The 14324-nt window shown below is 34.5% G+C and overlaps 1 protein-coding gene across 1 annotated transcript; it reads left to right on the forward strand.

Moving 5' to 3' along the window:
* The first annotated feature begins 9884 nt into the window (after window positions 1-9884).
* Window positions 9885-11691, forward strand: LOC148194091 (uncharacterized). The gene has a single exon (XM_088097423.1). The coding sequence runs from the start codon at window positions 9885-9887 to the stop codon at window positions 11244-11246; it is 1362 nt and encodes a 453-aa protein (XP_087953549.1). The 3' UTR covers window positions 11247-11691.
* Window positions 11692-14324: the final 2633 nt, after the last annotated feature.

A 14324-nucleotide genomic window follows, 5' to 3' on the forward strand; every position in this document is an offset into this window, starting at 1 on the left:
AAATTTATTTAGATTTGAATTAAAAAAATTATATTTTTTTTATTTTTAAAAAACTTTATAATTAAGTGAGTCAGTGAGTCAACCTGTTTAACTATAATTGTCAAAATGGGTAACCCGGCCCGGCTCACTACGGGTTGGTCACTTAGTGACCCAACCCAACTCGCTCATTTATTAACGAGCTAAAAAAATTCGAACTCGGCCCGACCCACCACGGGTTGGTGGGTTAAATGGGTTGGCTCACTGACTCATTTAATTATAAGTTTTTTTTACAATAAAAAATTACAACTTTTTTAATTCAAATATAAATAAACGTCACACTAAAATGATCTTAAACTCCAAAGACAATTCAAAATAAATAAAAAAAGTATCATACAATCCAAGTGTAATCCAAAAACACATACAAGGCGAACAAATAAGCTTTTAATATTGATAATTTTTGTATCAGTTGTCCATTTATAATATTAGAGTCATAAATCTATAATATTTTTCTCTCTTGAAACATCTTCTTATTTATCACCATCTACAATATAATAAAAAAATGCTAACTAATAATATTGAAACACAAAATAATAAATAATTGGGTTGGTGAGCGAATTCGGTGAGCCGGGTTCTAAGTGAGCCGAGTCGAAAACTAGCTCACATAAAAAAATTACATTTTTTTTCAAACTCAACTCGGCTCAAACCCGCGGTGAGCCGAGTTGGCTCGCGGGTTACAACCCATTTTGACAGCACTAGGTTTAACCCACCAACCCGTGGTGGGTTGAGTCGGGTTCAAATTTTTTCGGCTCACTAATAAATAAGTCAGGTTGGGTTGACTCACTAAGTGACCAACTCGTGGTGGGCCAGACCGGGTCGAGCCGAGTTACCCGTTTTGACAGCTCTTAGTTCACTATAAAATAAGTTATATTTTTTTTTAATTTATATTCTTTGAAATAATTTGATTAGATTTTTATTTTTTAAATTTGGTTGAGTTTAATTCTTCCTTGGAAGTAATATAATTAGATGTGGAAAAATTAGACTTAATTCTTCTTTTAGTTTTAACATAGATATTAACTTTTCTTAAGTTTTCAATAAAATAATAACAATACTTTCTATCATATTTTTAGTCAAATGATAAAAAAAATTTATGCTTTTAATAAAATAGCAATTACATACTTCTAATCTTTTAAAAAGACACACGTATGCTTTTATGTTTTTCATAAAATAATACTCATATCTTTCATATGTTTAATAGAGTGTCATTTTCTTTCTATTGTTTTATTTAAAATAAAAATATTAAATAAAATTTGATTAAAAATTAAAGTTTTAAAGTATAAAAATTAAAAATGGTTAATAAATAAAAATGGAATAATTTGACTATGAAAAAATCCCATTCCTTCTAAGAGTTTTATCAATAATTTATATATTTTTATTTTAAAATAAACATTTGGATATTCTATATAATTAATAAAATAATACTGATATTCTTTATTTTATTTATATTTATAGTTATATATATAACTATAAATATAAATAAAATCATATATAAATATAAATAAATTTAATTATTTGTTTGATACGTGCAAAAATATAATCATTTATATTATAAGACGGTTTATCATTAACTGAAATGTAACTTTTCGTATAGTTAATATAAAATAAAAAAAAAAGTATTATCTTGTTTGAAAAAAAGTATACTTTAGTTTATATGTTATTTTTAAATAGAATAATTATTATAAATGTTATTCATTAAAAACATAGAAAGACTAATACTATTTCATTGGATCTCTTTTAAAATTAGAAGATGTGCTTATTATTTTATAAAAATATTAAAAAAAGATAAAACATGTGATTATTAGTTTAACGGGTCAACACTACAAGAATAATTGATATTACCGACGGTCGTAGTTCATCGGTAATGTATCAAATCCGTCGGTAATCGTCGTTTACCGACAGTCAAAATACCGTCGGTAAAAACATTGTCGGTAACCTTTATCGACGGATATTTCAGCCGTCGGTAATTAACGAAGGCTTTTGTCCTTCGGTAAAGCCGTCGGTAATTACCGAAGGTTTATGGCCTTCGGTAATTATCACGATCTGGTTCATCTTCTTCTTCTTCCTTCCTCCCTCTGTGTCATATTTTTTTCGTTTTCATGAACTCCGCCACCAAAAAAGCATCACGCCAGTAACAAACTAATTTCCAAAGAATCAAACAACCAATTTATTTTCAATAGTTAAAATCATAGGGAATCATGGAGAGTTTCTCTGCAATTCTCATATTTGTAAGAGAAATGTTCCTAATCGCAAAAATGTGGTGGAGAGCAGTGGCGGTGGAGAGCAACGGTGGTGGAGAGCAGCGGTGGTGGAGGGCAGCGGCGGTGGAGGGCAGCGACGGTGGAGAGCAGTGACGGTAGAGAGCAGCGACAGTAGGGAGCAGCGGTGGAGAGCAGCGGCGGTGGAGAGCAGCGATGGTGGAGAGCGGCGGTGGAGAACAGCGGCGGTGGAGAGCAGTGGCGGTGGAGAGCAGCGATAGGAAGAAGTATTACACTGAGATGGAGAGAAATAAGAGGAGAAATGAGTGTTTGCCACATATATTGGCACTGGATGTGAAACTGGTGCTGAAAAATTTCCGCTTTTTTATCGACGGTCAGAAGCCTTCGGTAAATCTGTCGGTAATGTCGTCAAGCAAAATAATGGGCAGGAAAATTCCCACTCTTTTTACTGACGGTCAAAAGCCTTCGATAAATCCGTCGGTAATGTGCATGTCACTTACCGACGGCCTTACCGAAGGCTTTTGACCGTTGGTAAAAAAGATTAAAAAAATTGTCGGTAATTCCGTCAGAAATTAAAATATATCGACGAATATTGATCCGTCGGTAATATTAATATTTTTTGTAGTGCAAGGCATTCTTCTTCGAGGCTATCAGGTCCTCAACCAGTTTCTCTTTATAGCAACTTTTCTACCCTCTCGTTGATAATAAGAGATTGACTTTGAAATTCGATCATAGCTTGGACAAGAGTAATCGAATCGACCTCTTCCATCAGCTTCAACTTATTGTCTTTCAGGCCGATATTCCCTCCTTTTCTCATCACGACAGAAGGACTTTCCAAACCATCCAAGTCAGATTATTTACTGAAGTTGCACCTTCACCACGGCCAAGCAACTAAGCCCTTGATTTATTTCTATCTTTTTCCAACACTTCTTTACTTGGAAAATGTTCAAGTTTCAGTCTATTATACAGTAACCATGCAACTCAATAACTAGTCTAATAGACTAGTAAACTCTAACAATGTTCTTCCTTGAAAAGTACTTTGGGAGTTGTTCCAATATTCGCATCATCCTCTAATTCTTCTCAAATGGGATGTCCTTAAACCATTCCTTGTACCTAAGAGGGTTATCGATCCAATAAAAACATATTTTCTTATTATCATTTTCATCAAAGAAGTCGGAGGGATCGACAGGGTTAATTATTATCCTGAAGAACCCATTCTTAAATTTCTTAAACGATTGGGAGTAGACACCTAAGAGGCAGGTATCAAGCTTACTCACCAAGGACAACCAAGTAATGAGATCCCTTAGTTGTATAAGATAAAAATACAAAAAACACTCAAGAAAAGGAGAGAGGTACAATGTTTTACACACTAAAGCAATCTCAATTGTTCGAATGTAATTACGCTTGAGCTATGCTCAAAAGCCTAAGTACACCTATTGTGAACTCGTTGAACGGTAGACAAACATTTAACTGAACCAAAAACATCATATATACAAAGAGAAAGTCCTTTTCATACCCCTTTTGGTCATGACAAACATTATCAATGACGCTTACCCTCCTAAGAGATACAATGTCCTCAAACACTCCCTTATAAAAAAAACATAGGTGTTGTTTAACGAGGAGTTTAAAATCATAGACCACCTAAACTTGGAGAAATGACTTCTAACTAAGTGGTCCACCTACTCATACCCTTCCCATTTGGGTAACCTGAACTTGACATGTTCCTCAGGAGGGTCCTCCTTATTTTCTATGACAACTTCCATCTCCATCCCATACCACGCGATGAGGTCACATCCGACAATACCGACACCTGACTATAACACTATGGTTATTATTTGACTCTCCCTTAAACTATAACTCTTGTTTGAACCAATACACATATCTTGAGAATTAGAAGTACTCGACTTCTCAAAGTAATCGACTTCTAAAAGGATGCACTTTTCCCACACAGATGGCAGCCTCAGAGCAATCTTTTGAAACTTGGTGGTGAATTAGGTCGAATGAGACCCATATTTATAACAATTTTGGTAATGGTTCGCTTCCCACCTAAATGGACCAAGGGAATTAGGTTAAATAGCCTAAGAGTCTTAACTCTTCCCCCTTTGAAGTAGCACAATGTTTCATGCACCACGCGTTAATCATGCCATACATCTCTTTCACCACGTCAGTCCTAACACTAAACCATCACAAACTATTTGTCGTTGTGCTCCTCGAGGCTCAAGGGCTACTATACTTGTAAAGTTACTGTCAAATATTCAAAATTTCCTCACAAAACTTTACAGGACAACTACGAATACGAAGATTAAGGTTAACCAATCTGTTAAGGATTGACTACTATTGTTTCATTAAAGCTCTTTACATGCTTTTAACATTGCATGAAAAAACTGGATGACTAATGTATTGTACATGGCCAAGTATCCCTTAGCCACATTAGCATTGGTCTTGTAGGACGATATAACATATAACCAAATACTAGTGTTGTCAAAATGATTATAACCCGTGAGCCAACCTGGCCCATCAAAGGTTTGAGTCGGGATGGGTTTGAAAAAAATGTAGGGTTAGTTTTCAACTCGGCTCATCGGGTTGAACCCGTGGTGAGTCGGGTTGGCTCACTAACCCACATAATTTAATTTAATTATTTATTATTTTGTGTTTCAATATTATTGGTTAGCATTTTTTTATTATATTGTAGATGAGGATAAAAAAAAGATTTTACAAGAGAGAAAAATATTATAGATTTATTTATTCAAGACTTTAATATTATAAATAGACAAGTGATACAAAAATTATCAATATTAAAAACTTATTTGTTCGCCTTTTGTGCTTGTGTTTTAGATTACGCTTGAATTGTATGATATTCTTTTTAATTCGAACTGTCTTCGGAGTTTAACATCATTTTAGAGTGAAATTTATTTAGATTTGAATTAAAAAAATTATGATTTTTTTTATTTTAAAAAAAAACTTATAATTAGGTGAGTCAATGAATCAACCCGTTTAACCCACCAACCCGTGGTGGGTCGGGTTGGGTTCGATTTTTTTCAGCTCGCTAATAAGTGAACTGGATTGAATTGATTCACTAAGTGACCAACCCGTGGTGGGCTGGGCCGGGTCGAGGCGGGTTACCCGTTTTGACAGCTTTACCAAATACGTATTAAGTGTCTGTACCTAAATATATCCAGTCCGCATGGTGTGTGACTACCACTAGGTGGCTTAGCCGACTACCTATCGGCTTACCAAAACTAATGGCATACTGATTACTCTGTAACTTAGTAGAATATGATAAAATGCTAATTTAGATAAGGTAAATAGACCACTAGGCCCACGCCCAAGCCTAGGCCCATCCAGGTAAAGATCCACAAATGTAATAAATTATAAATAGCACAATCATTGAGGTATCTTTTTTACATTCTCATTAATTACACTTAATATACTCTGTTGACGTTTGAAGATAACTTGAACGTCGAAGTGTCTTTTGCAGGCACAACTCTCATTTACCTTACGAAGGATGATTACTAAGGAGAAGGACGACGAACACTTTGAAAAGTAAAGGTTAAAGAAATATGTGGAATTAATGTCTTGAATTCTTTGCAAGGTAGCTCTTGAGCTCTCTAAGAAAAAAAAATTGATTATAGTGACAAAATTTTTTAATTTTATAAAATTTTCTATTTTAATTTTTAATATTTTATATTCTATGTGTAACTTTAACGTGATAACACTCAAATTCCTATATTATATTGAGACGGTGGTTTTGCTACATTGTTTCGATAGATATGAAATGAACGTTGGAAGTGTCTCTGTTAAGGATAGTGTCCCTCAAAGCTTGGGGTTTTAGAAGATGAATGGTTTATAAGAGTGTAAGGTTGGATAAATATGAGAAGTGGTCCTATACACTATTGTTCAATACATTACGCACTGTTCAAGGACCACACAGTGACCCTGTTAACTCTATCAATTATTTTATTTTATTATAGAGTGCATTTTGGATCATTGCTATTTTTTCTCCAATTCTTAATAAAGAAAATGTTTTCATTGATAATTTCAATCCTAAAGTTTTGAGGTAAATTTTGTTAGGCCCTTAGATTAAAAAAATTAATTTCATCACCCAAATTTAATAAAATATAGTTTTAGTTTCTAAACACTAAGTTTGGGAAACACGTGTTTTGAATCTCGTTCTCACTTCTTAAATTTAGTGTATAAGGACTACAATAACATTTTCTTTTCATTTTAAAAGATTAAAATTATTATTTTACTTAACTTTAAAGAAATCACTTTAATTTTTGTAATTCGTAATTACTAAATTTGAGGGGTTAAAGTATTTTTAAATAAATTAGTTTCTCATATATTAGCGTTCAGGAGTAAATATATTTTTTATGTTAAAAAATTTAAATTTAAAATAATCTTAAATTTCAAACATAATTAAGAATAATGATTTATTTAGATTGAATAACAGAAATTGAAGAAGTGAAAGACAAGAAAAAGAAAAAAAAAATAGAATTAAAAGAAACATTATTTAAAATAAGGTAAAAATAATATAAATAAATGAAAACTGAAATATATTTTGTTTATTATTACTATTTTTTATTTTAATTATTCTGTTACTATTATTATTTTAGTTATTTATCTATTGTAATAGAAAAACTATTTATCTATTATAATAGAAAAACAAAATATTAATAACATAATCCATTGTTATTATGTCAATACTAAAATTATGTAAATAAATATTAATAAAATATTTAACTACATACTAAGAAACATAATCATTATATAAGTTTTTCTTGTAACTTTTTATTTTTATATATATATAACGTCAAATTCGCTGTTATTTTCTGGTTTATTGATTTTTTCTTTGGTTTATTTTTTAAGTTTTATCTGTGTGATGTTATGACAGTTCAGAAGTGTGTTGTTGAATTTATGATTGAATATGGGTTGTCGAACTTGTTAGAGTTCGAAAACACTATGCTGCCGAGCTTATCAAGTTTAGGAGCATTTATTAGTCTATTTTGAATTAAATAAGAAGAGCTATTATTTAGGAATAATTGTCTCTAATTTTTAGTCATGATTTACATACAATTTAGCTTTCGGTTTTCTTCCTGTATGGACTGTTTAATGTTATTCATTTCATTGAAATAATAAGCTTAAACCTACACTCATATATATACACAACATTAAATATTAACATTGGTATCCGAGCCCACTAATAGACATGATATTCAAAAGGATAATAATATCTTAACTTCAAAATTTGATAAACATTTGTTAGCTTCTAATTGGTCTGTTTGAAAAAGATTTAGAAAAATGAAAATGATGTGTAAATACTTAGCATTAGGTTTCCAGAGGTTATCATCTTTACGGGATTAAAAAAGATAATGATACTTTGACAATATTTTTTAACAATATTTTAACATTATTTACGTGTCATTTTATGATTGGTCCATGTCAGTATTTATGATTATTATTATTGATTGTAGAATAATTTTGGACCAATCACAGAATGACACATAAATGATGTTAAAATGTTGTCAAAAAAATGTTGTCAAAGTATCGTTATCCATTAAAAAATTGGAAACCTTGTTTGCACGAGAGAATCCTCATACACCACTCACAAACCTTTCTTGATAAGAATCACTTGTTCACCGACAAACTTCCGTTCATCAAACTGTTATCGTTCACTGGATTTGTTCCCGTCATCGTTCGGACCGAATGTACCATTGTTTCGAAGCAGAATGTGGAAACTATCACTAACATGAGTTTTGAAGTTTTCCGTCATTTGTTTGAGTTATTCTTTGTTCTTGTTTAGTGTGTTTGACTTGTTTTTAATTTTTTTTTTACCATTTTGGGGTTGTTTCGTTTTTGGGTGTTATTTTGATTTTTTTGGACCTTATTTGGTGTACTGTATTATTGCAATGGAGGCGTTGGTAAATAGTGTGAACTTTGTCACTAAGAAATCAATTTTTGTACTCTTGCTGCAAAAATGGGTGGTGACCAAAGATTAAATAAGTAAGGGCTAATGTTTTGCACAACCAGGTTAATACCATACATGACATGAATTTTGAAGTAGTCATCTTAAGACAATGATGACCACATTTATATCTATATCCATCATCAAGAAACCAACTCCACATCTTAAGGCTAAATATGCATACTCTTTGCATGATGATCTAAATTTATATCTAAAACCTTTGTATAATAATTATAATGAGTTTTTATCTTTCGCTCACCTAATAATAATTCAATTCAATCGAAAGTTATTGTACAATAGAATTTTAATGAGTTATTATTATGAATAATTTAATCATGTTGTCGACTTGGTGAGCTATAAAGACCATCTACTGAACATAATTGGAAAGTGAAGGAGTGAATGTTGTTTAAATGAATAATTTTTGCCATAAATGAAGGAAGTGACCAATTCACTTAAAGTGAATGAAGTGGTTATTTGTTAAGTGGACGCATAATCATTTCAACCAAAATCTAAAGACATTTCGTTTTGTTGTTTTCAGAAGAAAAATTCCTTTGCTCTTTTCGCCTTTTTCTTATTCTCCCTTTCCCACTTATATACCCATGCTTCTTTCTTTTTCCTTCCTTCTTTTCAGAACAAACCCAGTAGCTTCATATTCATATTTCTTAACATATTCCGATAACATCACCATTCTTTGTTTACTTTGAACATCGCTTCATAATATTTTTTTCTAACTTAATAAGTTTTTATAAAAATTAGTGTGATCAATTTAAGATTTATTAAGTATAAATTGAACAAAAGAATATACTAATTTATTGTTTTAAAATGTTTGTCTAAAATTTTTATATTAGTGTTAAATATAAGAGCCATTTATAGTATTTAAATAGATATAAATTTTATTTTATAAATTAATTTTATAATGTTATATTAAATTTAAAACTTATTACTTAAAATAGTATCACTGTTATAAGTTAAAATCATTTCTAATAAAAAAATAGTGGATTGTGGATACATATTCTTTAAGCAAATTATATTTATATTATCATTACAAATAAATAAATTTAGTATTCTGTAAACCAAATGACAGTATAAAAGAAAGTGTGAAACATGTTTTTAAAAAAAGAAAATAGTACTTCACACCATTTGACAACTTCAACGTACGTACAATTGTTTTAACAAAAAATAACTTTAATATTTTGGAGAAAAAAGAGAGTAAATAGATAGAGCGAAAGAGTAGTAAAAGAAAATCACGTGTAAAAAGAAAAACAGAATGTGATGGCGAATGAATTAATGGAGGAATTTACCGGTGTTATTAATGGAATAATCGGCGAACACTGAGTGAGTTTTGGGTGCATGCGTGGGAAGTTAAATGAGAAAAGATAGTATGTGGTTAACAAAAGTAGTAAAGAAAAGGAAAATGTTATTTGGACAACAAAAGTTTGACACAATTTTGACAACGGCGACGTGGCAGCTGTGCATTGGCTCAGTGAACCGGGGTGAGGGGTATTTTGGGTTTTTTCTGGTTTGTTTTCAATTCACTGAGCCAATGCACAGCTGCCACGTCGCCGTTGTCAAAATTGTGTCAAACTTTTGTTGTCCAGATAACATTTTCCTAAAGAAAAAAGTAGTACTGAAGTAAAAAGCCTCAGAATCATTGGTTGAAAGCGAAATGGATGAAAACCAAAACCCTACACAAACACCGACACCAACATCATCGGCCACACTCAGAGAGACAGACAGTCATGGGTTTCCTCCTCGTTTTCTTCCCAGAACACACCATTGCTGCAAAAACCAAAACCAAAACCAAAACCAAAACCAACCTTTTCTGTTCTTCTTCTTCTTCTTCTCTCAGGAGAAGAAGCACCATCAACACCCTTCTCTCCAAAGCCCAATCTACACTCTCCATATGCCTCTTTCTCCTCTTCACCACCCTCCTACTCTTCACCTTCTCCACATTCCAACCCTCCACCCCCCACAAACCTTACACTCCCCACAACTCCTCAAACGACGCCGTTTCCCCTGCACTTCAACGCTTGGGCACCCTCTACCGCCGAGGCACCCGTGCCATGAACCACCTCCTCCTCTGCCACGTCTCCCTTGACACCCCCCTCCCCCATCTCCGCCTCTTCCTACGACTCCTCCACCGCTCCGGCCTCACCTCCAAATCCGACGTCGTTTTCATCCTCCCCTCTTCCTCACCCTCCTTCGCGTCCCTTCTTCACGACGAGAACAACTCCTTCCTTTCCCTTGTCACTCTCCATGCCCGCCTCAACTCCACCCGCCCCTCCGACTCCACCTTCGACGTCTCTCCCTTCCTGAATTCCCCCGGAAGAGGAGAGCCCCTCTGGGGGATTAAAAGTCGAAGCTTTTCTAATAGCTCCGAGAGTAAGTTCACTCGGGCGAGTTACGGCTCGGTGCTGAGTTTCAACGCCGACGAACTCGACCCGGAGAATTCTCTCGCTGGCTTCCTAGACCGAGTTCCCCTCAGCTTACGACGCTGGGCGTGTTACCCCATGCTGCTCGGGCGAGTCAGGAGGAATTTCAAGCATGTCATGCTCGTGGACGTTAACAGCGTGTTGATTTTCAACGACCCACTCGGGCGATTCAGGAATCGGAGTCCCGACTCGGTTTTCGTTTTCCCTAAACGCGGTAGGAACTCGCAGAGAACTCAGTCTCGTCGCCCTGTCAACTCGGCGGTGTTGATGGGCGGTGCCCGCGGGATCCGGCGCGTTTCCCAGGCGACTCTGGTGGAAATTGTGCGAGCCGCGGTGCGCAAAAACTCGGTTTCAGACTCGGCCGTTCTGAGTCAACTCACTAGCAACGAGTTCGTGTTAAAGAACGTGGATTTGATCGTGGCGAGCGAGCCGTTACCGGAACCGAGTTCGTTCACATTTGGCACGACGTCGTTTTCGGATCATTTGATAATTCAGCGGGGTGTGGGTAACTCTGATCTAAATTACATTGTCAATAACCAAATATGTTCTTCTGTGATTGATTCTTTTGTTTATAGTGATTGTCAACAATCGAAAAACTAGAAAAATAAAGACAAAATAGAAAAAAAAATTAGAAATTCTTACATTTATTGTACTTGTTTTCAGAAAAGTACAGTAGTTTTACAAAATAATTTGCCCACCATCTCTCCTCTGTTATAACAGTTTTATTGTTCGAAATATAACTGTATATTTATTGGAAAATGTTATTTGGACAACAAAAGTTTGACACAATTTTGACAACGGCGACGTGGCAGCTGTGCATTGGCTCAGTGAATTGAAAACAAACCAGAAAAAACCCAAAATACCCCTCACCCCGGTTCACTGAGCCAATGCACAGCTGCCACGTCGCCGTTGTCAAAATTGTGTCAAACTTTTGTTGTCCAAATAACATTTTCCATATTTATTTGTGTGTAGCAGTGTAGAATTTGACCTTACAATAATTAACCTTGTAACTTCACTTACGTCAATGTCACATCTTGTTTTTTAATTTTTTATCAGTTTACTAATTAATTAAAACATAAAGATAAAAAAATAGTTGTGTATATAACATTGAGAATGGAACCGAAATTGTAAATTACTAAAACTGGAAATTACTAAGTTTATTTTCATGAATTTGACGCTACGATAAAAGTTTGTAATTTTTGTGTGAATTAAATTAAAATTGAAGAATAGACGCATTAATAACTTTTTTTGTTTCATAAATCTTTAACTACTTTCTGGAACATAATTATTAATGGTGTTATTGATAACTTAGCACCAGAAAAAAGTTCCTAAAAGCAGTTATTTATTTATGAAAAATGTGAATGGGGGCGTGTGAGGCGTGCTCCTTTTGGGGGTTAAAGTCCAAAAGAAAGAGAAAAAATGGAGTGAATGTGAGCGAGTGAAGGAGTAGTAGCTGTAAAGCGCGTTCATTAATAATTAATATCTATTGTTTCGTTCTGAAATTTTGGAATTCCAGCTTTATGAAGCACAGAAGCCGCCCAAACGCGCTTTTAGGCGCATTCTCCTCCCAAACTGCTTCGTCTAGCTTTTCTGCCCAAACAAGGCCCATTGCTTCCAGCGGTGTAAAAACGATACTTTTAGACAAAAATCATATTTGATACATATAAGTATTTTATATTTTTTTAATATTATTTTACTCTGTTAAATAAATGTAAAAATGTATCGTAATATAATTATTTATATTTTAGGTTTAGTTTAATGAGAAAACGTGAGCGATTAAGGAGGGGTGTTGTTGTTTTGTTCTTTTTCTATATTGTTCACTCTTTTATACACGAACGTAACATGTGTCGTTTGTTTTTCTTATAACAAAATGATTTAGATTCAATGAAAGAAAAAAAGAGGTTGAAGTTTAACCTTTTTTTTTTTTTCGACAACGACTTTAAGATTTGCATGTGAGTTTCCATTGTTTCATTCGGAAGAAACCATGCAACTCTATTCTCGTCTTAACTTCAACTGATGTGGAATCATCATCAAGCATCCTCTTATGCAACTGTTTTTTTCTGGCTTACGTCCTTTTTCAACTACCAAGGACCACACCAGAGCCATCACCATTAAACGTTATCTTAAGAAATAAAATAAGTTTTTATATTTTTGGATTATAATTTATTTTAGGGAAATATTTATTTGATAATCGAATACTTCCCTGGTAATCGAATATCAGGAATAGGTAATCGATTACAACGCCCTTCATCTGTGTCCATGTCAGGGACACCAACACTCATGACCCAAGACACCCTTAGGGGGTCTTCCACACACAAAGGGATGTCCAAACTGGGGATATCTTGATGCGGACACACTCAACCATGACACACACCCTACACCCAGTGACCAAAAGTGTAGAACAGGGCAGGGAGGACCCCCGAACATTAATGGGGAGCATAGTGACCACAGCTGGGGAGCAAGGTTTCACTTTCAATACAAATACGCATATTTCCCCTGTTAATCGATTATCAGGAATAGGTAATCGATTACAACGCCCCTCATCTGTGTCCATGCCCAAGGACACCAACACTCATGACCCAAGGCACCCTTAGGGGGTCTTCCACACACAAAAGGGATGTCCAAACTTGGGATATCTTGATGCGGACACACTCAACCATGACACACACCCTGCATCCAGTGACCAAAAGTGTAGAACAGGGCAGGGAGGACCCCTGAACATGAATGGAGAGCCCAGTGACCACAGTTGGGGAGCAGGGCTTCACTTTCAGTACAAAGGAATAATAATAATAATAATAATAATAATAATAATAATAATAATAATAATAATAATAATAATAATAATAATAATAATAATAATAATAAGGTTTAATGTTTCGATAGGTTTTTATTTTCATCCAGAATCTCAAATAGGTCCCCTTCTTTTTCAGCATCTCAATTGAGTCCTTATTTTTGTAAAATTGAATCAAATAGAGGTTTACCATCAAATTGAATCAAATAGAGGTTTGCCGTCAAATTGAAAAGGCGTCGTTAAGGAGAGTGTTATGTGGCATGCTGACAATATATATGTGTAAGGGAAGTTGCCATGCTGACGTGGCATGCTGACACCCTGGTGGTCGGTCACTCGGTCTGGTGGTCGGCCATTCAGTCTGGTGGTCGGCCTTTATTCGGCCACTCAGTTTGGTGGTCGTGGTGGTGGTGCTAGTCGTCTTGATGGTCGGCCTGGTCGGCCACTCAGTTTGGCAGTTGATCGGCTTAGTGGTTGGCCACTCGATTTGGTTGTCGGTTGGCCTGGTGGTGGTCGACCACCAGATGGTGGTCGGCCATCAGACCGACCAGCAAGGTGTCAGCATGCCACGTCAGCATACCAACTTCTTTTGCACATGTATACTGTCAGCATACCACGTAACACCCTCTTAATGACGTTTTTTTAATTTGACGGCAAACCTCTATTTTGATTTAATTTTACAAAAATAAAAACTTAATTGAGACGTTTAAAAAAAGGAAATCTATTTGAAATTATAAATGAAAATAAGGCCCACCGAAATATTAAACCTAATAATAATAAAGTCAATAGAAAAGGTAGGAAAAGTTCTTTAGGGGAAACATTGAATATGTTTTTGGGAATTAATTTGAGAGAACTAAAAAGCATCTTTACTCCATATGACACTATTGTTG

This window comes from Vigna umbellata, chromosome 8 (genome assembly GCF_029865625.1).
Source record: "Vigna umbellata cultivar VRB3 chromosome 8, Vumbellata_1.0, whole genome shotgun sequence".
NCBI classification, from domain to species: Eukaryota; Viridiplantae; Streptophyta; class Magnoliopsida; order Fabales; family Fabaceae; genus Vigna; species Vigna umbellata.

Bases quoted from the DNA above. Each gene is read 5' to 3' on its own strand.
- LOC148194091 (XM_088097423.1), top strand. From the start codon at position 9,885: ATGAAAACCAAAACCCTACACAAACACCGACACCAACATCATCGGCCA.